We start from the raw sequence: 27,649 nt of genomic DNA on the forward strand, positions 1-27,649 counted from the left end.
CGTCACAATAAGTGCAGTGTTTCTTCCAGACTTTTTTCTCCTGGGGGGGGGGGGGCACTCGATATTTTCGAGGGGGGGGGGGGGGGGGCGGACACTAGTAAAAGTGTATGTTTACTATATAAATTCCATCTCGTTCGGGGGGCGGTAGACTTTCTTCGGGAGGGGGGTAGTAGGACCCCCCCCCCCCCCCCGAAGAGATGCCTGGAAGAAACTATGGATAAGTGCCCCTGACAAATCTAAAATTATCAGTTTTGTTTCAGTAACTTTGTTAAATTTAAAAATAAAAGTAGGGTCTTTTTAAGTTTTAAATTTTCTTCTAAAAGTTTCTTATTCTTAAAGTACTCCTAGACTCTAGATCTATATGTTTAGAATTTTATAGGCCACAGATTCTCGAAAAATAAATTAAGTAATAATTCGACTGAAAACGAAAACGATTGCTGAATACGATTTTCTCTAACTAAAGAGCTCTTATAGTTGTGTCGTTATGACGACCCGAATAATGCCATACGTCGGGTTCTTCCGGCAAAATTGTATGCATATTTCATTTGTTTCTGTCGCGTAGAGTAAATCGTACATCTTGTTTAGAGTTCCAGACTACTGTCAAATGGAGTAATCATGTGGCTTAAAAACTTAAATTTCTGTTTTCCTAATTCAACAGGTAAATGTATTGACATTGTATTGTGACACGATTATTCATATTCAGACAGAGAAGATCTAGATTCTAGAATTCTAAGAAGTCGCGGCTAAACACTAGATCTATCACTCACTAAACACTGAGAAACACTGTACTGTAAACAGCTTACTAAAACTAGATCTAGATCTAGATCTATAACTAATCTGATCAGATGATCTAGATTCTAGATCTAGATCTAGTTGTAGATCTAAGTCTAGGTCTAATTAGTAATAATTACTAATTATATAATAGTTATTAATAGAACTAGTAAATAAATTAAATAACTTAGTCAGACTTGACTTAGGACTTAGTCTTTTATCTTTACTAAGTCGTTTTAGTTTAATAGTTAGATCTAGATTCTAGAATGACTAGATTCTAGAATTATTCGAAATATTAAATAACAAAGTTAAAAGTAAAGTACTAGACCCTTATGCCTTATATATTAAAAAGATTAAAGACCATGCTATAGAGCAGGGGTTTCCAAACTTTTCAGTCCAAGGGCCGCTTTAACTATCAAATTTCAGTTTGGGGGCCAGTTTCTTCCAGGCATGTCCTTGGACAAAAAGATCTCCAGGGGCCGTAGTTTGGAGACCCCTGCTATAGAGGAAAGAAGAGATTATTCTAAACAACTAAAACTAGTGTATTATTAGTCTAGTTAAGTATTAATTAGGGATTCATATTTATCTATTAGTATAAGTGTTTTTACTGTTACACTGTTCAGCCCAGTTAAGTTTAAGTCATAGGCCTAAATAATTTTAAAAGTTTAGGCTTTGAAACATCATTCGTCAAGCTAAATTTTAAAAATTTGTATTTAAAAACAAACACAGGATGCTGAGGACAGTAACATTAGCAGTAGCTGGTTGGATGTTTTCCAATGTTGTAATTAAGGGTGTCACCCCACTCCTCTCCTAACAATTTAGCATTTTTGTTTTGGTATCACCCCTCTTCTCTACTATTTTATAGTCTTAACTGGGTAAAACTTGTTTTTGACATTGCCCCACCTCCTTCTTGCCACCATATTGTGATGCTACAGAACATTAGTAATCCTAATGATGACACTATCATTCAAACACACATAATTTGTGCAATACTATTGTAGCATTTTTAGGAGAACCTACAAAGCTTTAAAAATATTCAATCCATTCACCACCAATATAAATGATATAAATGGCCTGCAATGTTCCCTCTAAGGGGAAAAAGATCGTGTGCAATGTATATTTTGTGTGCGCTGTGTTCTAAAAGTCTTAAATAAAGATACATGTATTTTACAAAATGACTGCACAGCAGTTAAAACTACTGTGCGGCTGCGCAACCGCACAGCTTAGAGGGAACATAGGTGGCCAGGTAGTGTGTCAATCAGTCATGGGTATGGCCACTTTGTTCTCACTAGCACAGTGGTATGTGTAGGGCGTGTGCATTTCAAGCATGTAAAGGGTGATGAGTTATTCCTTGTGGCAGACACCCAGGGAAATGTGTTGTTTGGTGGCAGTCCACATTACACCAAGTGTTGGGGGAGGATGGAAATTTGGCTGGACATCCAGATGTTGTGCCAATATTATTACCTTAGCAAAGCACTGGTATAAGCTAGTTCGTATTAAAAGTCCAGTGGGGCTTAGCCTATAAAACTAGGGTTCCAAGACCTGTATAAATATTTTTTTATTAGGCTACAGTATAGACTGCAACCCGATATCCTAATAACACAGTCAGCATGATGATGTGATTAACTGTTCCTGGTGATTGATTTCAATGTACATAATGACACACACACATAAAAGTATGATTAAAGTGATAAATATAATTATGTATTATTGATTAATTAATTTATTTATTTATGATTTAAAGATATTTCTAATATCCACTGCAGGTCTGAAAAAAATGTGAAGTACTTTCTAACTGGATAAAAATAAATGTAGTCGTGTATGGTGTCAGTGACCTTCTTCTTACAGCACTATGGGATATTAATAAAGGAACCTTGTCGATGCTCTACATACTCTTTCCTGGATGAACCTACTTTCACAAAGTAAGTTTCAAATATTAAAATGCTAGAAAATAATGTAAAATTTGTTTGTGTTATTTTAGGAAGGTTACTTTCTGTTTATTTGAGGTAAAATGATGGGAAATTGCTTACATAATTGAATACTTTAAAGCAAGATCACCTATGTAATCATACACTGCAGCAAAATCTTAGAACCTAAAAGTAAAGTTCCCTTTTTAAACTTGTTGGTCCATGGAGATATTGAAAGTAGAATTCACCTGTTTCTGTGACCTCAGCATGTAGTTAAGGGATAGTGTGATCAGCACTATTCCCAGCCACATATACTTTCCCTAATGTGAGTTAGATACCCATCAGAGCTGGGTAGACTCTGGTACATTCTACTGACTTGAACCCAGATTCGAACTAAAGATTTTCAGGTTACCACTAGGCCACACCATTCATAAAATCTTAAAAACTATAACCAGAAATATAACAAAACTTTTATCAACTCTGTACAGAATATCGGATCCTTGGAAAGAAGGGTGAGGGGACCTTCTCTGAGGTCCTCAAAGTTCAAGTCATCAAAGATGGCTCCTACAGGGCTTGCAAAAAGATGAAACAAACCTATGAAAGGTAGGAATCTTTAGGAGAGTAGATACATGATGGTTACACACTTATGGGGAAAAGGGGGGATTCAGACTTTTTTTGCTATGCATGTGGGGGGGGGGTGGGCAAGGAGGGGGTGGTGGTAAGAAATGGGATGTAGTATGTATTGTATTTGTTCAAAAAAAAATTATGAGTATTTTAACTTTTGTTAGGTGATTTTTATTTATTGGAGAGGTGTCATTAATTTCTGATATTTTAAAATGGAATTTAGATAATTATGGTGGTAAGGTGCATTGGTGGAGGGGATGGAATTAGCTAAGATTGTGTGACAACATTTATGAACAACCCGTAAGAATTAAGTTTATCATGCCTTTGTCTAAAATTATATAACTTCACTCATAATATTTCCATGAATCTACAAATAATTTAATGGAGTGTTGTTTGCCTAATAGAACAATTCAGTGATATAATTATTTTTCATACATCTTGTATGTTAACTTTATTTGCTTGCTAGATTGTGTAGATTAAGATGTGGGATGTTTGAGGGTAAGATGTGTTGTGTGTTAGATGTGTTGTGTGTTAGGGTAAGATGTGTTGTGTTAGATGTGTTAGGGTAATGTGTTGTGTGTTAGATGTGTTAGGGTAAGATGTGTTGTGTGTTAGGGTAAGGTGTGTTGTGTGTTAGGGTAAGATGTGTTGTGTGTTAGGGTAAGATGTGTGTGTTAGAGTAAGATGTGTTGTGTGTTAATGTAGGATGTGTTGTGTGTTAGGGTTAGGGTAAGATGTGTTGTGTGTTAGGGTAAGGTTTGTTGTGTGTTAGGGTAAGATGTGTTGTATGTTAGGGTAAGATGTGTTGTGTGTTAGGGTAAGATGTGTTGTGTGTTAGGGTAAGATGTGTTGTGTGTTAGGGTGAGGTTTGTTGTGTGTTAGGGTAAGATGTGTTGTATGTTAGGGTAAGATGTGTTGTGTGTTAGGGTAAGATGTGTTGTGTGTTAGGGTAAGGTGTGTTGTGTGGTAGGGTAAGATGTGTTGTGTGTTAGGGTAAGATGTGTTGTGTGTTAGGGTAAGATTTGATGTGTGTTAGGGTAAGGTGTGTTGTGTGTTAGGGTAAGATGTGTTGTATGTTAGGGTAAGATGTGTTGTATGTTAGGGTAAGATGTGTTAGGGTAAGATGTGTTAGGGTAAGATGTGTTGTGTGTTAGGGTAAGGTGTGTTGTGTGTTAGGGTAAGATGTGTTGTGTGTTAGGGTAAGGTTTGTTGTGTGTTAGGGTAAGATGTGTTGTGTGTTAGGGTAAGATGTGTTTTCTGTAAGGATAAGATAGAAATGGATTAATATTTCATACGAGCCGGCCCGCGGCATAACATACGCCGCCGCTATTTAGTTGTTGTTTTTTCTACTTTTCAGTAATTCATAATTTGTGAATTCGACAGTACCAACGCTTCCACTGAAAATATTTCTTTAAAACACTATAAGTAGCTCGTTAAGGACCATAACCCCCCCCCCCTTTTCTTCCCCCCCCCCCCCCCCCCCACGTTTAAAATCGTTTCAAACTAAATTATCTGCCCCTAATAGTCGTCACTAAACCCGGTTCTGTTTGTAAACATTTAGAGTGAACACAGCTCACTAAGACCATGTAAGGGTGGGGTGGTAGGGAGCGCGTTTTACAGCTTGTTTTCTAGCGTCTCCCAGAAGAGAATTATATATACGAGCCGACCCACAGCGTATCATACGCCGCTATTTAGTTGTTTTATTTTCTACTTTTCAGTAATTCATAATTTGTGAATTCGACAGTACCAATGCTGCCACTGAAAATATTTGCTTTAAAACACTTACCCCCCCCTTTCCCCTAACCCCGACCCTACACCCCCCCCCCCCCCCCGTGAAAGCAGCCTCCTCTTAGTTATTTCTTAGTTACCTCCTGTAAGGTTAAAATCGAACTAAATTATCTGCCCCTAATAGAAACCCGACTCGAAGGCCTTACGATTTGTAAACATTTAGCTTTGTAAACATTTAGCGTGACCACAACTCACCAGACAATGTGGGGGTGGGGTGGGGGTGGTAGTAATAGTGACAGAGAGAAAGAGAGGGGACTGCAAGGAGGCGCTTGCAGCTTGTTTTCTAACGGCTCCCAGAAGAGAATTATATATATAGAAGATAGAAGTAGATACTCCATGTTAACACTTTAGAAAGAAATCGATGTTTTAAAAAATGAAACTGCAGTATGTAGAGGGGGGGGGGGGTTGTAGGCTGGAGGTGTGAGGTCATTTTAGGGGAAGGAGGTCTGGCTTTTTTATTATGGTGTGTGGCGGAGGGGAGGGGGGGGGGGGGTGGAGGAAATGTAAAAATAGTAAAAAAAAAAAAAGCGTCAAGTCCTTTATTGATGATCTCTATGGTCAATAGTTCAGGTGGAATCGAGCTCCCCCTGTTTCTGTGATTACGGCATACGAAGAGATTTACTGGTCAGTTCTATGTGGTCAGTTACTTTCCCTAACTTGAGTCAAGTACCTATCATAGCTGGGTGAACTAGTGTTCGTGCCCCCTACCACCCGACCACCTTCTTCTCGAACAACGAGCAGACTACTAGGTCTATTCTTAGGATCTCAAATAATTCAAGTTTCCACCTTCTGCGACGTGTTAAAATGGCACCTACAGTCACCCCGCCCCCTAAACTCATAGTGCTAAACTACTGCATAATGAATACGAACCTTGACAGTGTCGGACTATCACTGGGGGAAGACAAAAAAAAATCAATACCAGTTGATAAAAGACGAAAGTGCTGATTGGTTCGTTTGTATTTACTGTGGGGTGGTTTAACAATGAGATTAGAGACAACGTGAATCACATAAGGAACAAGTCACTGACAACAGTTCATGATTTGTTTTTGTTAAGTTTCTGGGATTTGTCCCTCGTCCATGGCACTTGTTTGTGTGTTATCGTTTTAACCATTGGTTGGGGATGGGGGAGGAGAGGACGTTACTTTGCCACTCCTGCCCATCCCCCTTTACCATAGTATCACGGAAAATCGCCAAAAAATATAAAAAGCCTTTGTAGTTTATAGCAACAGGCTTTTAAATTCACAGAAAATAAGAAAAGAAAACTAATCTGCATTCTTTCATAATAAAAGCTTGTGTCGCTATATCTGAAAGACGATTATCTGCCCCTTGAAAGCAGCCGTCCGTGACCATATTTTACAGACGCCAGCAAGTTCTTCATCTTGTTGTCTCCCCTTAGTTTTAAATCATTTTAAAAACTTTATTATCTGCCCCTATTAGCCTTCACTAGATCGACCGGCTCTACGATTGTAAACATTCTCGTGAACCACAGCTCACCAGACAGACTGTTAGGGTGATCGCCAGTGTTTCTTCCAGACTTTTTCTCCGGGGGGCACTTGAAATTTTCGGGGGGGCTGTAGACTTTCTTCGGGGGGGGGGGGGGCGGACACTGTTAAAAGTATATATTTTCTATATAAATTATATAAATTTCAATTCGTTCGGGGGGGCGGTAAAAAATTTTCGGGGGGGGGGGGGGGCAAAGCCCCCCCCCCCCCCCGAAGAGATGCCTGGAAGAAACTCTGGTGATCGCGGCTAGCTAGTTATCTCCCCTTCTGTTATTGAATACAGTATTCTATCTAGTGATTTGATTTTGTTATCCCCCCTTAGTTTCGAAGACGGTTAATTAATTTTAATGACTAATTACACATCTAATTAAATTGAAAAATAGATAGACTTGTATTGTCATCAAATTGGAACACATCTGGAAAGTTTGAGCGAAATCGGTACATTAGAAGTGGTCAAAATGGAGTTACAAGATTTGCCACCAACCCACAAATCAACAAACCAACAAAACAAACAGATGTTGCAAACTAAATAAAAGCTTGTGAAAATCCAGATTATCCTCTAATAAACTAGTAAGAGTCTCAACTTCACCCCCTCCTCCTTTTTCTTAAGAATAATTTACAAGAAAATAAACTTGTATTTCATAATTTTCTTTTAAATATGAACAAAAGATGTATAACACAGAAGACACTATCTCCCCCAACCCCAACTCAACCCTTATAACTTATTTATGAATGAACTTGTTCACGACAATAATTGTGATGTAAAAAAAATGTTTTGTTTCGTGGTTAAAAACATATTGATCGTGTACTTGGGACATTTTTCTGTCATAAAAACAAAACAAAAACCAAGTTGATTGTACAATAATAAAGTTCCTTATCGAATAAAGGCTGCCAACCTTTGAGCGAAAGGAAGGGGGGGGGGGGGGGGGAGGGGGCGTGTATAAGTGACGTCACACACAAAGGGGAAAAATATTCAGACCTTTTGTAATTTATTTGTGACGTGGATGTTGGGGGGGGGGGGGGGGTGGCATGCGTAGTTAAAAAAAAAAGGAATAACAAAACTTTTTTAAACAACGGATATCCGCAACCAGGTATCATTGTTTTATCTCAGATCATTCATGTACCATGGGGGAGGGGGGTGGGGGGAGGGAGGGAATGCTGATCAAACATTTCTACCAATGTGTTCACCACCGTTTTTATAGACGTCGATACCAAGAGTTTACTGGTGCATGAATTATTAACACTTTAAGAAACGGAAGCATTGGGAGTGGGGGAAGGGTTAAAATAAAAAGATCGTTAGAACTAGAAGGTCGTATTTGATTAGGGTGACGAGTAGTGACAACGTGTGGTTATATCTAGGTGATGGAGATGCTGAAGGTCGTTCTTGCTAGATACGTCCATCTTTGAAGCTAGAGCTAGGCATGGGTTTAGGGTTAAAGCATGGGGTTAGGATTAAATAATGGGTTATGTTTAAAGCATGCGGTTAGGTTTAAAGAAAGGGGTTAGGATTAAAGCGTGGTATTAGGGTTAAAGCATGGGATTAGTGTTGAAGTATGGGGTTAGTATTAAATAAAGCAAGGCGTTTTTGGTTAAAGCAAGGAGTTGGGATTAAAGCGTGGGGTTAGGTTAGGCATGGAGAGAATGTCGGGCAAAGGGTAGGCGTGAGGCTAGTGTTATTTTCTAGATAGTGGCGCTTGGTTTTTTTTTATATACAAACAATTATCAATCATAGCAGAGTCTCACTATAGTAGTACAAAGTAATGTAGCTTGTCACTTTAGATTAACAAGATTCTGTACAAAATATTTGTGAAAAATTGATGCTAGAACCTGTTAGTTCTAGTTTGACGATCTCCTCCAACACAAGTATCACGTGTCAACTGGTTATGTGCCATGTAGGCCGTTGACTCCAATTTCAGCCTGCTTTTCTAAGGACAAGGTGTAGAGAGAGTGCTTCCATGCTTCCTTAGCCTTTGTCCTTTCAATATCCAGAAGGCAGCAGTTGTTTGATTTTTGGAGTTTCTCCTAGATGGGTTGCTGTTCCCAGCTATCGAGCCTCATCTGCCAGGGGGTTCGAACTCGAGACTTTTTATGGGACCACGCCCTCCTCACCCCCTCCCCCCCTCCCCTCGCCTCCAATTTACCATGAAAGCACCTAGCTACAAAGATTTACATATTTTCCACCCGTTTATTTCCTGCCCTGACCTAACTCAAGAAACAGCACTCGTTCAGGAATGACAACCCAAACTTTAAAGACGAAAATACAGTTTTCATTTCAACGTTTGTTAATAAACAGCATTGACTAAACAGTTGAAGCAGATCAACAGGCATTGACACTTTTTTATTCCCATTTAATTAATTAATTGATTAATTAGACATTTTAATTTTATTCCAGCCTGGAGCAGGTGAACAACTTGAGGGAGATCCAAGCCATGAAACGTCTGGCACCTCACCCGAACATTCTGGAACTGATGGAAGTCGTTTTGTAGGTTTCCGTTGGTTTTTTTTTTTTTTTTTTTTTAAATAAATTTTGAAGTAGGCCTACATTCTTAAATCATTTTTCAAATAAAAATCATTAAACTACGAGAAAATAAAACCCCAGTCTGTATTTGACCTTTAAAATCTGGCCATCATCTGACCCTGCTTAGCAGTTTAAAATTAAATACTAGCAGTTTAAAAACAGCCACAGAATTTAAAAATTAAGTAATGTATCGTTTTTCTGTACATTAAATTACCAAAGATTATTGAAGTTGTTAATAAATTTGACAGGCTAATAGTTCTACACAGGGATCTGTTTTTTGATAATATTAAAACCTAATAAACCATTCAGTAATTCAATTTTTACAACTGTTTCCTAATAAATTGTTTTTGGTTTGCAGTGACAAAAAATCTGGCACGTTGGTCCTGGTCTGTGAGCTGATGGACATGAATATTTATGAGCTGATAAGGGGTGAGCACTCTCTTCTCCTTGTTTGTATGTGTACTGTGACGTCATCTGCCGGGCGAAAATATTGTCTTGCTGGTTGAAAGGATTAGGTACCCTTGTCTTGATGCCATGGCGGATCTATGGGGTGTGGGTTGGGGTGCCCCCAGGGTGTTTATGAATGGATGGTGTTTAAATAATGTATGTATTAGTATTTGAAGAGGCAATAATTAAAAGTCTGTGTCTCTGCTGTTGATGTTTTTACGTGTATGTGCAGATGTGTTGGATGTGGCTAGTTGTATGTTGACAGAGTGGTTTTGTATGAGAGGCATTTTGGATTTTTAGCAGAAGTGGGTTGGGTCTACCCACATATACTAGAAGAAATGGGTTGGATTGACCCATACATCTTAGCAGAAGGGGGTCGGATTGACCAAATTGGGTTGACACATACATCGCAGTGGAAGGGAGTTGGGTTGACCCATACATCGTAGCAGAAGCGGGTTGGGTTGACCCATACATCTTAGAAGAAACGGGTTGGCATGACCCATACATCTTAGCAGAAGGGGGTTGGGTTGACCCATACATCTTAGCAGAAACGGGTTGGCATGATCCATACATCTTAGCAGAAGGGGGTTGGGTTGACCCATACAAATTAGCAAAAACGGGTTGGCATGACCCATACATCTTAGCAGAAACGGGTTGGCATGACCCATACATCTTAGCAGAAGGGGGTTTGGTTGACCCATACGTCTTAGCAAAAACGGGTTGGCATGACCCATACACCTAAGCTGAAGGGGTTGAGTTGGGCCACACAAATTAGCAGAAACGGGTTGGCATGACCCATACATCTTAGCAAATAGGGGTTGGCATGACCCATACATCTTAGCCAATAGGGGTTGGCATGACCCATACATCGCAGAGGAAGTGAGTAGGGTTGACCCCACCTGCAGCCTGGCAAAATGGAATGGGTTGGCCTTGGGTTGTCTTCCATGTCATAACATAAACTGGGTTGTCCTACTTCTACTAACACACGTAAATAGCGTTAAAAATATTTTTGGTTCTTCGACAGTGAAAACGCCATATTATAAACAAACCACGTTTTTTTTTTGTCTTTCGTTTTCACTGGCATACCAAGTCACTTTCACGATCTCGAAGAATTGATTTAAATATTCACTGCAGAACTACAGAACCGCGCAATAAAAAGAGAAAAAAAAAACCTCTTTCTTGTCGTAGGTTTAACTTAAGTAGGACCGAACCCACGTGATCAGTATTTACATCAAATAATAGAGCGAAAAATCAATTTTACGCTTGACTGAGTTGTCCGTGTTCGGTCACGCGTGTCCGCACAGTTTAGCGGAGTTGCGTCCCCTGGAGTGGTTTGGACGTCACCTAACCTTTTTACGGTCGGGTCGTTTCTATTTATGTACTGGTCACAAGGGGAACTCACTCCTATATTCCTGCTGTAGTAGTCGCTGCTGAATATTCAACACAAACAAAAACAATACATTCATCGCATAACCCAATGCTATTTTTCTATAACGTTTTTTAAAATTTAGATTTCTATTGTTTTAATGGACATTCAGACCCGGAAAAATGAATCGTTTAATCCCTTCCACAGCCACGACCCATGCTGGGCGATATGCCAGCTTTTTTTTTTTTTTTAATTCTCGCTCGAACCCTAACACCGTTTGGCCTACTAAATAAATAAATCAAGTCTCATTGGCTATCGATCAATATCGCGTTGATTATGTCCCTTGGGTGTCTGCAAACGACCCGGACTGAACATACATGTTTTATATCGCCATTCACGATTGTTCTGCCTTTGGTTACCCAGCCTATTAATTACCTGTTTTAACATACGGTGTAAGGGTTGGGAAAAGATCGTTTAATTTTTTTTTAAGATGATTGAAATGAAAAGCTTTTTGTCCCAATTAAACGGTGTGGTATAAATAATTGGGTGGAAAGCGCGTTTATTTTATTTAACGTTGAAATTGATACTAGACGTGTGTATTGATCTACATACTGAATGTGAATATAACGGGCGTATGTAGGTTTTATATGCCCGGCTACCCGTTTTTAAATATGTTCATTTGGTTGTCTTGTATATAGTATGTGTTGGTCGATGTATGTCTGTATATTGATTTTTTGTTTAAAATAGATCTATATTTAATAGTTTTGTCACGTATTTGGTTCTATATTTATGTATTGTTCAACAGGTCGATTCGTTGATTTGAATAATTATAGGCCTACAATTATGATGCAAATTAATTTAATTGGATTTTTAAAAAAAGTTATTATTTTGTGTCACACAATATTTGATACAATCAATAAGCCTGCCCTCATTTTTGGAAGTTTAAAAAAATAATACAGAAGCTTTTAATTAAAAAAAAAACACCTCACAAAGTGGGATATCGCAACATTGGAGAACAAATATATATCTCACTAAATACCCATACCAAACTCGCACAAAGACTAATGCATGTTTTAACATATATTTTTTCCTTCAGTTATATGATAACAAAACGTACATTTCCTGCCGTATTTGAATTCTAGTTTAAATTATCAGAGACCCAATTCATTATTTTGTTATGATAGAAGCAGCATTTACAATATTTTTTTTGTGGCGTGTTAAAAAATATCACATAGATGTGATTTGGTTACTCATTAAATTGTTCACATTTGGTGTGTTGATATTTTTAAAATGTTCCAAGGCTGTGAGAACTGCGCCAACTGGTTTATGTTTTTTTTTTTAAATTAATTAGGTTTTATTTATTTTATGTTTAGAATTTATGTTAGAGGTTATTTTTTGTGTGTGTTGAGTATGCTATTTAGATTTCGGGTTGTAGGCTATTTCCACAGTGAGACCAAAGGGTTAATATCCATGTACCTACAGAGGCGTACATCTACGCCAGTAGTGTATCGCCAGAGACCATACATCAGTCTATGGCATCAACAGGTTCTCAAAACCCCTCCCCCCATCCCACTACACACCCACAAATTGACAAATTAAATAACCCCCCTCCTCTGTTGCAGGCAAAGAACATTACCCCTTCCACACCAAAACACCAATTAACACTTTAAAAAAGACCCTCCTCTGTTGTAGTCAAAAGACATTTACCCCCCCCCCACCCACATACACATCAATGAACAAACGACATAACCCCCCTCCTTTGTTGTATGAAAGAGACATTCTTTCCCCCCCCCCCTCCCCCATCCCCCCCCCCACAGTCAACAAATCACATACCCCCCTCCTCTGTTGTAGGCAAGAGACAATCCCCCCCAGTCAACAAATTACTTAGCCCCCCCCCCCTCTTTATTGTAGGCTAGAGACATTACCTCTCCCCACAATCAACATATTACTTACCCCCCCCCCCCCTCCTCTGTTGTAGGCAAGAGACAATAACACCCACGCCCCAGTCAACAAATTACATACCCCCTCCTCTGTTGTAGGCAAGAGACAATACCCCCCACCCCCAGTCAACAAATTACATATCCCCTCCTCTGTTGTAGGCAAGAGACAATACCCCCCCCCCCAATCAACAAATTACTTTACCCCCCCCCCTCCTCTGTTGTAGGCAAGAGACATTACCTGCCGGAGAAAACCATCAAAAACTACATGTTTCAACTGCTCAAGTCTATCGATCACATGCACCGGTAAGGCGGGCTTGCCTTCCCTACCACGCTGACCTTCACCTTTTGCACTCGCCTGCTTCCTCCCTGCTCAACAAACTAACGTCAAAATGGCGCTCAGTTTTGAATCAGATCAGTGTGACTATTAGTATTTGAATTCTATAAATATGGGGAGGGGGGGGGGGCTAAAGTATGGGTACCATTAGCAGTGGCGTAGGCAGGGGGGGGTTAGGGGGTCATAAACCCCCCATGGACCCCTCGGTATATATATAAAGTTTGCAAATCGAAAGTTTGAGGGAGGGGGGGGCGGTGCAAATAAAAAGTCTGAGGGGGGGGGTGCAAATCGAAAGTTTGTCCCCGGGTAAAAATTGGAACCCCCCCCCCTTGAGACGATCCTGGCTACGCCACTGACCATTAGCTGAATTTGATTTAGCGATAATTTGAAATGATAATAAGATAATTGTACCTATTACAATCTGATATTGGATTTTCTTTAAACAGATTCGGGAGGGGGGGGGTGTTTAGCTTGTAATGAACCTTTATTAAGGCTTTTAGTAATTGGAGCGACTAGTACTAGGTTAATTAATGTTAGTAATTCTAATGACAACAACCTGACACCCCCATTTCGGAAGAGTCCAAAATCGGACAATGAGATACAAAAATAACCCGTATAAAAGGAAGAAGAAAAAAAACATTGATTGATTTCAAATACACGATTTAACAACATAAACCCGCTGAGCGCCATTTAATGCTTCTGCCAATACCCGCTTCTAACTTTTTGTATTTTGTTCTCTTAACGTAATCCTTGTTAGATTTTTTTATTTGCCAGTTTGCTGTTTCCGTTGTTTCAGTCGGCTGAATTGAGATGGACGAGTCCATTTTGTTTCTGATAAGGGTAACTAGCCTCTAGCCCTCTATCATAACACATTCAAATATTTACACACTGAGCGTTAGTCTACTTAAGAAAATAAAGTCAACAAAGATCTCAAACATGGTCCTACCCAATACCATTGTATAAATCTTTAACCACCGCCCAAAAGTTAATTGAGTTCGAAAATCAATATTAGTTATCTCTAATTAGTTGTTTACTAATTATGATGCTTCCTCTTCCTGGATAGAATAGTGATTTTTTTTTTTACAAACTTAAAAAAAACACTAAAATCTGATTGTGTGTTTTTTGAGTCAGCTACATTTAAGGCAACTCATACAGTTTCTTTCTAGCATCCCCTCCCCGAACAATGTCTACCGCCCCGCCCCCCTCCCTTCCCGAACGAAATATAATTTATTTGGAAAAAATTCACGTTTACCAGTGTCCTCCCACCCCCCCCCCCGGAAAATTTATCCCCCCCCCCCCCCATTCCGAAATTTTAAGTGCCCCTCCCCCTTAACCCACTTTGTGATCCCCCTCAGCGTTCTTGTACAGTCTGTCTTTTGTACAACCCCCTCAACCCACTTCCGATAAGATGGTGTGATTGGAACTACTGCTGGGCCTTGAGCATATTTTGGGTTCATTGATTGATTGGGCTGGCTAAAGGATCACTTGGCGGCCATATGTTGACTGACCGGCTATATGTTGACTGACCGTCTATCGTCGGACTGAACTTTGTCTTGATATGTAAAGACCTCACGCAATTGTTTTAATTTCATGGGGTCGTTAACCTCTGGTTGGTTCACTGACTTGACATGGGTTCACTGACTTGTCTTGGGTTCACTGACTTGTCTTGGGTTCACTGACTTGTCTTGGGTTCACTACTTGTCTTGGGTTCACTGACTTGTCTTGGGTTCACTGACTTGTCTTGGGTTCACTGACTTGTCTTGGGTTCACTGACTTGTCTAGGGTTCACTGACTTGTCTTGGGTTCACTGACTTGTCTTGGGTTCACTGACTTGTCTAGGGTTCACTGACTTGTCTTGGGTTCACTGACTTGTCTTGGGTTCACTGACTTGTCTAGGGTTCACTGACTTGTCTTGGGTTCACTGACTTGTCTTGGGTTCACTGACATACATCGTTTGATTTACCGCTGATTTACTGACGTGACGACGGGTTTATGATGTTCGGAGACCTGCCTTGGGTTCAGTGACCTTTCATTTGGCTTTATGACCTCTTGTGGTTTACTGATCTCTCAGTGAGTTCACTGACCTTCTAAAAGTTCACTGAGTTCATGGGTTCATTGACCTCCCATGGGGATTCGTTGACCTTCTATGAGTTCACTGACCTTCTATGAGTTCACTGACCTTCTATGAGTTCACTGACCTTCTATGAGTTCACTGACCTTCTATGAGTTCACTGACCTTCTATGAGTTCACTGACCTCCATTGGGTTCACTGCCCCGCCCGTCCCCACCCCAGCACTAAAACGTCCCCTCTCTTCACAGGCCGGAAGGAGATGCTGACCGACGCGACTGTCCGAAACTTTATGTACCAGCTGACCAAATCCCTTGACCACCTGCACCGGTAAGGTGTTCGCTCACTGTTGGCTCTTCACGCTCACCCGCGCACGTGTTCTATCACCTGCAGTGCTCGCGGTCACTTGACACAACTCGCCCAAACCAGGGTGATCTCACATTGATCTTAGATCACTTCACATCAATGTGTTTCGTTGTTTTCGTTTTTGTTTTTTTCATCGCCAGGGTCTAATCGAACCTTGGTTACTCTACAATTCTAACCATAACCTTTACAGCCTTACATAAACAAAGACAAGTGCTGGAAAAAGTTATAGAAATGTGCTTTTAGCGAAGGGATTATTATTATTTTTTTTTTTGCTAAATATAAAATGATACGAGGGGTGATGGTCTACGAAAAAAGCTATTTATTTTAGAATGGGATTACGTAAATAATGTCATATTTCGATATTTTATAATAATTTAATATGTACACTATCCTTTAAAAAAAACGATTGTAGGAAAAGTAAAGGAAAAAAAAGTCACAGGAAAAAAAAACAGGAAAAAAATCACAGAAAAAAGTCTCAGAAAAAAAAAACACAAATATATATTTGCATGGAATTTGTTAATACTTTTATGTATTACATACTCAGAGAGTGCAAACTAACTTACATGTAATGTAAACATTTTAGATATATGTGCGTAGGTTGTATACCTACTTTTTTTCTGTGACTTTTTTTCCGTTCACCAAAGAAAACAAGGACCCTGCTTCATAGCACTATGATAGGGAGAGTTTGCTGGGAAAGTTTTTAATATTTACAACTTTTGTATTGTAGGGGAAATCGTTTACTCTTCTAATATTGTATATTCTCATCCAGTTGAAAATATAATTCTACCTACTCTCAAAAGCTTGACCTATTTTAAATATAGCTACGTTTGCGTCATCACAGAGCCCTAGATGTTATGTAAACAATAGGAGGTTTTAGACAGCGATAGCTGTTGTGGATAATTCACTGTCTGGATTTCGGGCTTATCCTGGGCAGATCACAATGGCTTAATTATGTGTCGTCTGCTTATATTATTATCGTATCTAATGTAGACGCTCGTTACATGGAATTATAAGCTAATCAGGCTCGTTTCTTAATTAGTGTGATTAGCTGGCTAGACTATGACGCAATAGTGTCATTCACATGCTAGTTTTTTTTGTTTGTTTTTTATGTAACTTTGCGGCCTATGCATGTAGACGATGTGCGTAGTTGTATAAGGACCTATCGAGTCACATTCCAGACTATGACGTATCTTCAAATCACTGTAGTCTAGATGATGATTTAGCAACGAATGACTGTCTAGACTATGACGTAACAACGGGTCGCCGTCTAGACTGTGACGTAAATAGGAACCGTGGGACAGACAATATCATATCTTGGCTAATCGTAGACTGTAGGCCTATTATTACATCATGCCTATATTTAGCTCAGGCGAAGTGCGTATGTCGTTATTGTTTTATATGCTCTCTGTAATATGCTTTTTGTATGCAATCCTATCATCTAACTTCACTTTTGCTTTATGTAACAGCAACTAACTTAAATATGCTTTCAATCTGGCATATATTCATGTTACTTCAGTTCAACCTTTTTATTTTCATTTTAAGCTGGCTAGCTGGCTTTAACAATTTGCTTTTTAATCGATAATTTTTTAAAAAATATTTTGAAACATGCTCACACTTTGCACATATTTAAACTTAGATATATTGTGTAGTTTAGTTTGTGTGTAGATTGTGATCAATACCTTTTTTTACAACGACCTACTTAAACCATCACCCATGTGTGTCATGACCTACTTGTGATGTGACCTACAAGCGACATAACCTACGAGCACCACACATGTGTGCCATAGCTTACTTGCACCATGGAATTCTTCAGTTAAGACCTATCAAAACTTGACCTACTATGCTTCATGACCTAGTTTTGGCTTCATGCCATGCTAATGACATTATCTACTTGCACTTTGACTTATTTGTACTACTACTTCAATGTACATGACCTTCCGCAATAACACACGCATGTCATGACCTACTTTAGCCATGACCTACTTACACAATAATATACTTGTGACTTGAACTAATGACTCATGGCCTGCTTCCCAAATAACACACTTGTTACTTGTCCTACTTAAGCCATGACCTACTTCTGCAAACACGTGCTCGTGACTTGACCTACTTCATCAATGACATACTTCCCCAATAACATGCAACAACCTACTTGTGTGATGCCCTAATTTTAACCCCCCTCTCCTGCAGGAATGGAATCTTCCACAGAGATGTCAAGCCAGAGAACATCCTCATCAAGGTTGGCGGTGTGGTCGTCTGTTAGACCAGCACAACAACATCTGTTGATGTTTTTGTTGTTGTAATACAACAATAGTTCATTAAATGTTGTTATTGTAATATAACAAACAGTTGTTATTTTTGTAATAAAACAACATAAATTGTTGTAATACAACAATTGTTTTTGTTGTTGTTGTAATACAAAAACATTAATTGTTGTTCTTGTTGTTGTAACACAACAGAGTTGTCTTAGCTGCTGTTCTTGACTAGCATTAGAACAGTGTGGCCAGGCACTAGAGCACACAACTGCTAAGTCTAACCCAAAAGTCTCAGGTTTGGATCCAGGGCTTTAGTCATGAAGTCCCTGAGTCTACTCAGCTATAATGGGTACCTGACACATTAGGGAAAGTAAACCCTGCTGAGCTTAGTGCAGAACACCTAACCGTTCATATGCAGAGGTCTTGGTAACAAGTGAACTCTACTTCACTGCATTATTGACTGGCAGGTCCAAAAGGGTAACTTGATAATGATAAGCTTGACTAGTCCATTTCTTGATTCACACTGGTTATTAATTTTTAATTTTTTTACTTAAATGGTCTGAGGTAAGTCCATTTCCATACCAAGATGTCCAAAATAGCTTCTGTCTATTTTTTAGACCTTTTGGTATAAATGCACAGACACATTTTTTTGAATGAATAAGTTCCTTATGTCAATGCTATGTTTAGACCTGGTGTATGTTTTTTTTAATTCCAAATTCAGGTATGCCAGCTAGGCCAAACATGTTCACTGAACTAAATGTATGGCCAGCACTAATCAAGGTTTATGGGCAGTTTATTATAAGAAGTTGAACAAAAAAAACACCAGTAAAATCTGTCTACAATAGTGTTGCATTCAGAGTTTCTTCTTCGCCCCCCCTCGAAAAATTTTTACCGCCCCCCCCCCCCCCCCCCCCCAAACGAAATGAAATTTATATAATTTATATAGAATATATATACAGTGTCCCCCCCCCCCGCCCCCCCCCCCCCCCGAAGAAAGTCTACCGCCCCCCCCCCCCCCCCCCACCCCCCCGAAAATTTCAAGTGCCCCCCGGAGAAAAAAGTCTGGAAGAAACACTGGTTGCATTCTGTAGAAAGACTTTGAACAGAGTTAATTGTAGTAAACCAAAGCACACCCACTAACTATTTTTGTGAAGTAGTATATATACAACAAACACATAAGTCACTTGTGTTGTGCAAACTTGCCTTAAGGCTAACAGCATTGTGTAAAAACAATGGATACTTTATATTTTATTATTTTTACACCTGTTTTTTTTTTCTTTTTCTTTTGTACTGTCTTGGCTGAACAATAGGATGATTTGCTGAAGCTTGCAGACTTTGGGTCGTGTAGAAGTATTTACTCAAAGAAACCCTACACGGAATACATCTCCACCAGATGGTATGTCTAGCTGTGCTTATCATAAAATGAACCCGTCAGTTTCTCTCATTCCAAAACAAGAAACAAAGTCATCTCTTTCATTAGAAGCAAGAAACAGTATTTCTCTCTCTTATTCAAATAAGAAACTACCCCATCTTATATTCAAAATAAGAAATTACCCCCCTAACATTCAGCCCTCTCTCTCATCCGAAAAAAAACAAAAGTTAATACTTTCTTTCATTAAACAAGTAGCTCTTCTCTCCTAAACCCAATTGATAAAAATTTTCTGGTCTAGCTTTCAACTTTCTTAAAAGATCAACTTTAAATATAAAAAAAATAGATCTTGATCTACTTTAAATATAAAAAATAGATCTTGATCTACTTTAAATTATAAAAGTTGATCTAGATATACTTTAAATGTAATAGTAGAGAGCTACTTAAAATTAAAAAATGGGTCTAGATTTACTTTAAATGTTGAAGTAGAGATCTGCTTAAAAAATTCAATTTAAAAATCTGATAAATATCTATTTAGGTATCGAGCCCCTGAGTGTCTCTTAACAGATGGATACTATGGATACAAAATGGATATTTGGAGTGTTGGATGTGTTTTCTTTGAGATTCTCAGGTCAGTTCCAGCCTCCACTACTCTGGCTTCTTTGTTTATTCTCCAACAGTGTATTTTGTCATTGTATCAAAGTTTTCTTCCCTTGCACGTGACCCTGGTATGGCTAGTGTGAGGGTCGCAACACTATACACAAATTTAAGATATAAGAAATGCCATTTGTCTTTATTGCAAGTAGCTGCACACATAATTTCCATCAGCAGTAATTATCTTGATGTAAATGTTACTTAAACTCTTCTAGTAAATAAACATATTTGTCTCTCATAGTGTAAGCCAGGGGTCTCCAAACTTTTCAGTCCGAGGGCCGCATTAACTATCAAATTTCAGTTTGGGGGCCAGTTTCTTCCGGCATGTCTTTCATTTATGTGGGCAAAGTTCCTCAGACATCACCAACAAGCGTTTTTTCTGTGGACAAAAAGATCTCCGCGGGCCGGATGAGAGTGCCTCGCGGGCCGCATCCGGCCCGCGGGCCGTAGTTTGGAGACCCCTGGTGTAAGCCATCCAAATAGTTATTTTTTTTTTTAAATTAAGAAAAAAATGTACAATCAATTATAGTACAATAAAGTAATGTACCATAAAGTATTGTACCAAAATTATTTTATTAGCAATTATTGTAAAATAAAGAAATGTATATATAGTATTGTACCAAAAATATTGTACCAGAAATGGTGGCACAGTTAAGATATGTACCATAAAGAATAGGACCAAAACATTTTGTTTTAAAAATAATTTGTAAAAATATTACAATTGTTTTATCTAAAAATGTTAATACCACAAAATAATATTACAAAAATTAATATTCCCTCTATACTCATGACATTGTTATTCTATTTTAAACTGATCTACAATCCTATACATTGTGTTGTAGTTTACACCCCTTGTTTCCTGGCTCTAACGAGGTGGACCAGATTGCCAAGATTCATGATGTCATGGGAACCCCTGACCCAGCTGTGCTCAATAAACTCAAAAGGTAAGTGTTACCTGTGTTACTTGTGTTACCTGTGTTACCTGTGTTACCTGTGTTACCTGCATCTCACTATACTAAGGTGTCAGGCAGTGCTATGGTATAGTGCAGTGCTGCATGGAAAATGCTTCCATCATCATGTTTCATGCAACCCTATAGCTTTGTCTGACAGAGTCGTGTAGCATGTCCTTTTATTAAATAAGAATAGTTTATAATCTAATTTTACTTTATGAAATTTTAATGTGTTTAGAAATAATAAAAGTATTTTATTTGTCTGAATAGCATTTTTAAAAGTACCGTAATTTGTCTGAAATTTATTTTGGTCGGAGGTTTTGAAAAAGTAATTATATAAGATTAGATAGTCCATTGGGAAGTTAAGGTAGAGTTTACCTATTTATGTGCCATCTATGTGTGACTGGATTGTGTGGTCAGCACCATGGTCAATATCTTTAGTCTCAACAACTCAGGTACTCGTTAGAGCTGAGTTGGCTCAGGGTGACCTGAGAACCAAACTCAACTTAAGGGTAAACATGCATAAATGCTACCACTCAACCACCCCATCCCTCCTGAACATCAACAACCTTATTTGGGGATCAACTCAGTTATTTTACTACTTAATTCCACACTTGCAACTAGGTCAAAGGGCATGAACTTTAACTTCCCACCCAAGAAAGGCACTGGGATTGAAAGGTTGTTGACCCATGCGGCACCTGAAGCCATCGAGCTGATCTACCTGATGTGTACATACGACCCTGAGGAGAGGATTACAGCACGACAGGCACTCAAACACCTGTACTTTAGAGACATAAGGTGGGTTTACTAGGTAGAATTTAGAGATATAATGTGGGTTTACTAGGTAGCCAAGAGATTTAAGGTGGGTTTACTAGGTAGGCTTTAGAGGTACAAGGGGGGTTTTTACTAGGTGGACTTTAGGGATATAAGGTGGGTTTTTACTAGGTTGACTTTAGGGATATAAGGTGGGTTTTTACTAGGTAGAATTTAGAGATTTAAGGTGGGTTTTACTAGGTAGAATTTAGAGATTTAAGGTGGGTTTTACTAGGTAGAATTTAGAGATTTAAGGTGGGTTTTACTAGGTAGAATTTAGAGATTTAAGGTGGGTTTTTACTAGGTAGAATTTAGAGACAGGTGGGTTTTTACTAGGCAGACTTTAGAGACATAATGTGGGTTTAGGGTGGGTTAACTAGGTAGATGAGATTTAAGGCAGATTTACTAGGTAGACAAGAGATGTAAAGTGGGTGTACTTGGTTGATGTGAGTTAAGGTGGGTTTACCAGGTAGGCTGTAGAGATTTAATATGGGTTTACTAAATACACACAAGCCCTCACACACCTAGGTAGATTTTGGAGATTTAAGGTGGGCCCACTATGTAGACACAAGCCCACAATCATTCTTTTTATAAATTCAGAGGGCAACTGAATCATGCATAATGTAATCTAAGGGACACAACTTGTGTTTTTAAATCTCAATTCTTGTATTTGTATTACATTACATGGGAAGTAACTTCTTTCTGATTTATGTTTTTCCCACTCAATTTTGAAATCTCCTTTTTTAATAACTTTTTAAACTAACTAAATTTTTTTTACCTTTGGCCAAACATCAGAGATGCAGAAAAAAGGGCCATTCTTCAAGCCAAGCAGATGGTGCCGCCAGAGGAGGCGGAGCCGCAGCCATCCGTGCGAGACGATAACGAGATCTCCGAGAAAATCATCCAGTTCCAGCAGGACCCATCCTCCCCCCTCAAGACCAGGATGACGGAGATCACAATGTATCCCACCCTGCCCAAGGCCCAGTCACATCCCACACATCCGTTCAAGGACAGGAGACGGGTAGGTTTAGCTGGGCAGAGTAGGTTTAGCTGGGCAGGGCAGGTTTAGATGTGCAGAATAGGTTTAGTTGGTCATTAGGTGGGTAGGTTTAGCTGGTCATTAGGTGGGTAGGTTTAGCTGGGTGGGCTAGGTTTAGCTTGTATTAGATGTGTAGGTTTAGCTAGTCATTAGGTGGGTAGGTTTAGCTGTTCAATAGGTGGGTAGGTTTAGCTGGTCATTAGGTGGGTAGGTTTAGCTGGGTGGGCTAGGATTAGCTTGTATTAGATGTGTAGGTTTAGCTGGTCATTAGGTGGGTAGGTTTAGCTGTTCATTAGGTGGGTAGGTTTAGCTGGTATTAGGTGGGTAGGTTTAGCTGGTCATTAGGTGGGTAGGTTTAGTTAATAAGGGTAGGTTTAGCTGGTCATTAGTTGGGTAGGTTTAGTTGATTCAGGAAGGTTTAGCTGGTCAGGGTGGGTTTAGATGGTTTACCTGATCATATTTTCATTAACACTTTTACCTTGTGATCTCTTCAGTATGATCCTTTTAATTTTTTAAATATTTTTATCATGATCTTTTTCTTATGATCTTCTTAATATCATTACTGTATGCTATTTTAGCCAAGATCATATTTACTTCTTTTACTAGAAGGTCATGTTATCATTTTACAGTGGCCACTAACAATAAAAAAAATTAATTGAAATTGATACGAAACCTATGGGTAATTTAACGTTTTTTAATGTGACTCACCAACGCTTTCTGTTTTTCAATAGAGGTCTGTATCTCATCAACAGCACAAAAACAAACGGACCATTGAGTCACAGAACTACTCCAACCACACCGGATTACTGCCCAGAGTTCCAATGCACCCAGCGACCTTTAACCCCACATTCCACACCTCCAGCTTCCTCACCTCGTACAACAAGATCCCCGCGGGGGTGACAACCCAGTCATTGCTGCCAACCATCAACAACAGCTACAAGCCTCACAGGGTAGGTGATGTTGTAGGTGTTCAAAGTGTTGGTGATGTTGTAGGTGTTCAAAGGGTTGGTGATGTTGTAGGTGTTCAAAGGGTTGGTGATGTTGTAGGTGTTCACAGGGTTGGTGATGTTGTAGGTGGTGACAAGGTTGGTGATGTTGTAGGTGTTCACAGGGTTGGTGATGTTGTAGGTGGTGACAGGGTAGGTGATGTTGTAGGTGTTCAAAGGGTTGGTGATGTTGTAGGTGTTCAAAGGGTAGGTGATGTTGTAGGTGTTCAAAGGGTTGGTGATGTTGTAGGTGTTCACAGGGTTGGTGCTGTTAGTGCTCACAGGGTTGGTGATGTTGTAGGTGTTCACAGGGTTGGTTGTGTAGGTGTTCACAGGGTAGGTGATGTTGTAGGTGTTCACAGGGTTGGTTGTGTAGGTGTTCACAGGGTAGGTGATGTTGTAGGTGTTCACAGGGTTGGTTGTGTAGGTGTTCACAGGGTTGGTTGTGTAGGTGTTCACAGGGTTGGTGATGTTGTAGCTGTTCACAGGGTTGGTTGTGTAGGTGTTCACAGGGTAGGTGATGTTGTAGCTGTTCACAGGGTTGGTTGTGTAGGTGTTCACAGGGTTGGTGATGTTGTAGGTGTTCACAGGGTTGGTTGTGTAGGTGTTCACAGGGTTGGTGCTGTTAGTGCTCACAGGGTTGGTGGTGTTGTAGGTGTTCACAGGGTTGGTGCTGTTAGTGCTCACAGGGTTGGTGGTGTTGTAGGTGTTCACAGGGTTGGTGATGTTGTAGGTGGTGAAACGGGTAGGTGATGTTGTAGGTGTTCACAGGGTTGGTGATGTTGTAGGTGGTGAAACGGGTAGGTGATGTTGTAGGTGGTGACAGGGTTGGTGATGTTGTGGGCGGTGACAGGGTTGGTGCTTATAGGGTAGGTGATGTTGTAGGTGTTCAAAGGGTTGGTGATGTTGTAGGTGCTCACAGTGTAGGTGATGTTGTGGGTTGGTGATGTTGTAGGTGTTCACAGGGTTGGTGATGTTGTAGGTGGTGAAACGGGTAGGTGATGTTGTAGGTGCTCACAGGGTTGGTGATGAAGGTGTTCACATTGTAGGTGATGTATGTGTTCACAGGGTAGGTGATGTTGTAGGTGGCGACAGGGTAGGTGATGTTGTAGGTGTTCACAGGGTAGGTGATGTTGTAGGTGTTCAAAGGGTTGGTGATGTTGTATGTGGTAACAGGGTACGTGATGTTGTAGGTGGTGACAGGGTAGGTGATGTTGTAGGTGGTGACAGGGTAGGTGATGTTGTAGGTGCTCACAGGGTTGGTGATGAAGGTGTTCACATTGTAGGTGATGTATGTGTTCACAGGGTAGGTGATGTTGTAGGTGGCGACAGGGTAGGTGATGTTGTAGGTGTTCACAGGGTTGGTTGTGTAGGTGTTCAAAAGGTTGGTGATGTTGTATGTGGTAACAGGGTAGGTGATGTTGTAGGTGGTGACAGGGTTGGTGATGTTGTAGGTGTTCAAAGGGTTGGTGATGTTGTAGGTGGTGACAGGGTTGGTGATGTTGTAGGTGTTCAAAGGGTTGGTGATGAAGGTGTTCACATTGTAGGTGATGTATGTGTTCACAGGGTAGGTGATGTTGTAGGTGGCGACAGGGTAGGTGATGTTGTAGGTGTTCACAGGGTAGGTGATGTTGTGGGTGTTAACAGGGTTGGTGATGTTGTAGGTGTTCAAAGGGTTGGTGATGTTGTATGTGGTAACAGGGTACGTGATGTTGTAGGTGGTGACAGGGTAGGTGATGTTGTAGGTGGTGACAGGGTAGGTGATGTTGTAGGTGGTGACAGGGTAGGTGATGTTGTAGGTGCTCACAGGGTAGGTGATGTTGTAGGTGGTGACAGGGTAGGTGATGTTGTAGGTGGTGACAGGGTTGGTGATGTTGTAGGTGGTGACAGGGTTGGTGATGTTGTAGGTGGTGACAGGGTTGGTGATGTTGTAGGTGCTCACAGTGTAGGTGATGTTGTAGGTGTTCAAAGGGTTGGTGATGTTGTAGGTGTTCAAAGGGTTGGTGATGTTGTAGGTGTTCAAAGGGTTGGTGATGTTGTAGGTGTTCAAAGGGTTGGTGATGTTGTAGGTGTTGACAGGGTTGGTGATGTTGTAGGTGTTCACAGGGTTGGTGATGTTGTAGGTGTTGACATGGTAGGTGATGTTGTAGGTGGTGACAGGGTAGGTGATGTTGTAGGTGTTCACAGGGTTGGTGATGTTGTAGGTGTTCAAAGGGTTGGTGATGTTGTAGGTGGTGACAGGGTAGGTGATGTTGTAGGTGGTGACAGGGTTGGTGATGTTGTAGGTGTTCACAGGGTTGGTGATGTTGTAGGTGTTCAAAGGGTTGGTGATGTTGTAGGTGTTGACAGGGTTGGTGATGTTGTATGTGGTGACAGGGTAGGTGATGTTGTAGGTGTTCACAGGGTTGGTGATATTGTAGGTGTTGACATGGTAGGTGATGTTGTAGGTGGTGACAGGGTAGGTGATGTTGTAGGTGCTCACAGGGTAGGTGATGTTGTAGGTGGTGACAGGGTAGGTGATGTTGTAGGTGCTCACAGGGTAGGTGATGTTGTAGGTGGTGACAGGGTTGGTGATGTTGTAGGTGGTGACAGGGTAGGTGATGTTGTAGGTGCTCACAGGGTAGGTGATGTTGTAGGTGGTGACAGGGTTGGTGATGTTGTAGGTGGTGACAGGGTAGGTGATGTTGTAGGTGTTCAAAGGGTAGGTGATGTTGTAGGTGTTCACAGGGTTGGTGATGTTGTTGGTGTTCACAGGGTTGGTGATGTTGTAGGTGGTGACAGGGTAGGTGATGTTGTAGGTGTTGACAGGGTAGGTGATGTTGAAGGTGGTGACAGGGTAGGTGATGTTGTATGTGCTCACAGTGTAGTTTCAATTTGAATAGAAAACAGAGTATATAACAAATATAATTCTTTTTTAAAATACTACAATTACACATTTTTTAATTTGTTTCCAGGATGTTTTTGTGTGTGTAGGTCTATAATAGTCGTAAAAAAATATTACAAGCAGCTTGGCATTAATTTAAATTTTATAGTCTGATTGTTGAGTCATGATCTTTTTTAATAATTATTTCCCTTTACTTACTTTTAAACTTAATCCTTGAAAAAAGTCCATCATTCAGCTATTGCCTTTATCTTTCAACAGTCACCATTAAAGACATCTAAGACTCTGTACAACCAATACAACTTACCTTCGCTGGACCAGCAACGTTACTAATGAGGTTCTCCCGCAGTTTCCATCCATCATGTGTTATTATCTTATGGCATTTCAGCGTAAGGACACATCAATTGTCATATAGATCATACACATCATAAATTGACAGTGTGAGAAAAAAAAAGCCGTCGTTGTTCACATCATTGATGTTCACTTTGAGGTGATTGATTCACATCACAGTTGAAGCTCTACCCACATTGATGTCACTCACCTTTCGTTGATCGACGTAAGACATTTTTTTCCCCTCTAAAAAAGACGGAGTGATATTTTTGTTTATGGTAGGAAGAGCATTCCGAGGTCATCCAACATCAAAGCATACAAGACATTTTTTTTTAAAATCCAGTTCAGTTTATTAGGGAGACTTTGAGCCTAACAATGACATTGTTTTGAAATTGATTTTAATGTATTTGAAAAGCAATTTTAAATGTTCATCAAGAAGATACATTGAAGAAAAAAATTGTTTCCATCAAATTAATAGTTTAAGATGCAATATATATTTTACTTAAGTATTATGGATTTAAACGATTAAATAATTATAAAAAAGATAATAGCCTTTATGTAATATAGTATTTCCAGTCATTGCATTCTTTTTGGTTATATTATTAAGTTATTTTAATTTATTCCTTTGAAGTTTAGTATTTGGACAAAAAATATGTTAAAACATTCTTAATTAGTATGTTACTTATAATACAAGGATGAGCATGCTGGGACAGTTATGTAAATTAATAACTCTCCTACATT

The 27,649-nt window shown here is 39.7% G+C and overlaps 1 protein-coding gene across 2 annotated transcripts; it reads left to right on the forward strand.

Moving 5' to 3' along the window:
* Positions 1-500: 500 nt before the first annotated feature.
* On the forward strand, positions 501-27,238 carry LOC131947165 (MAPK/MAK/MRK overlapping kinase-like). Of its 2 annotated transcripts, none has more exons than XM_059308288.1 (14): positions 501-658; positions 2,538-2,693; positions 3,167-3,281; positions 8,985-9,074; positions 9,469-9,539; positions 13,088-13,166; positions 17,822-17,870; positions 19,197-19,282; positions 19,794-19,886; positions 20,752-20,853; positions 21,484-21,657; positions 22,468-22,693; positions 23,464-23,661; positions 26,840-27,238. In XM_059308288.1, exons 2-14 carry the CDS (start codon positions 2,675-2,677, stop codon positions 26,909-26,911), a joined length of 1,374 nt encoding a protein of 457 aa, XP_059164271.1. In that variant the 5' UTR covers positions 501-658; positions 2,538-2,674; the 3' UTR covers positions 26,912-27,238. The 2 variants fall into 2 exon arrangements, with proteins under 2 accessions (XP_059164271.1, XP_059164272.1); XM_059308289.1 differs by lacking the exon at positions 13,088-13,166 and adding an exon at positions 15,517-15,595.
* The last annotated feature ends 411 nt before the right edge of the window (positions 27,239-27,649 follow it).

Source organism: Physella acuta, unplaced genomic scaffold (assembly GCF_028476545.2).
Source record: "Physella acuta isolate Inbredline_101_S28 unplaced genomic scaffold, ASM2847654v3 ptg000586l, whole genome shotgun sequence".
Lineage (NCBI taxonomy): Eukaryota > Metazoa > Mollusca > Gastropoda > Physidae > Physella > Physella acuta.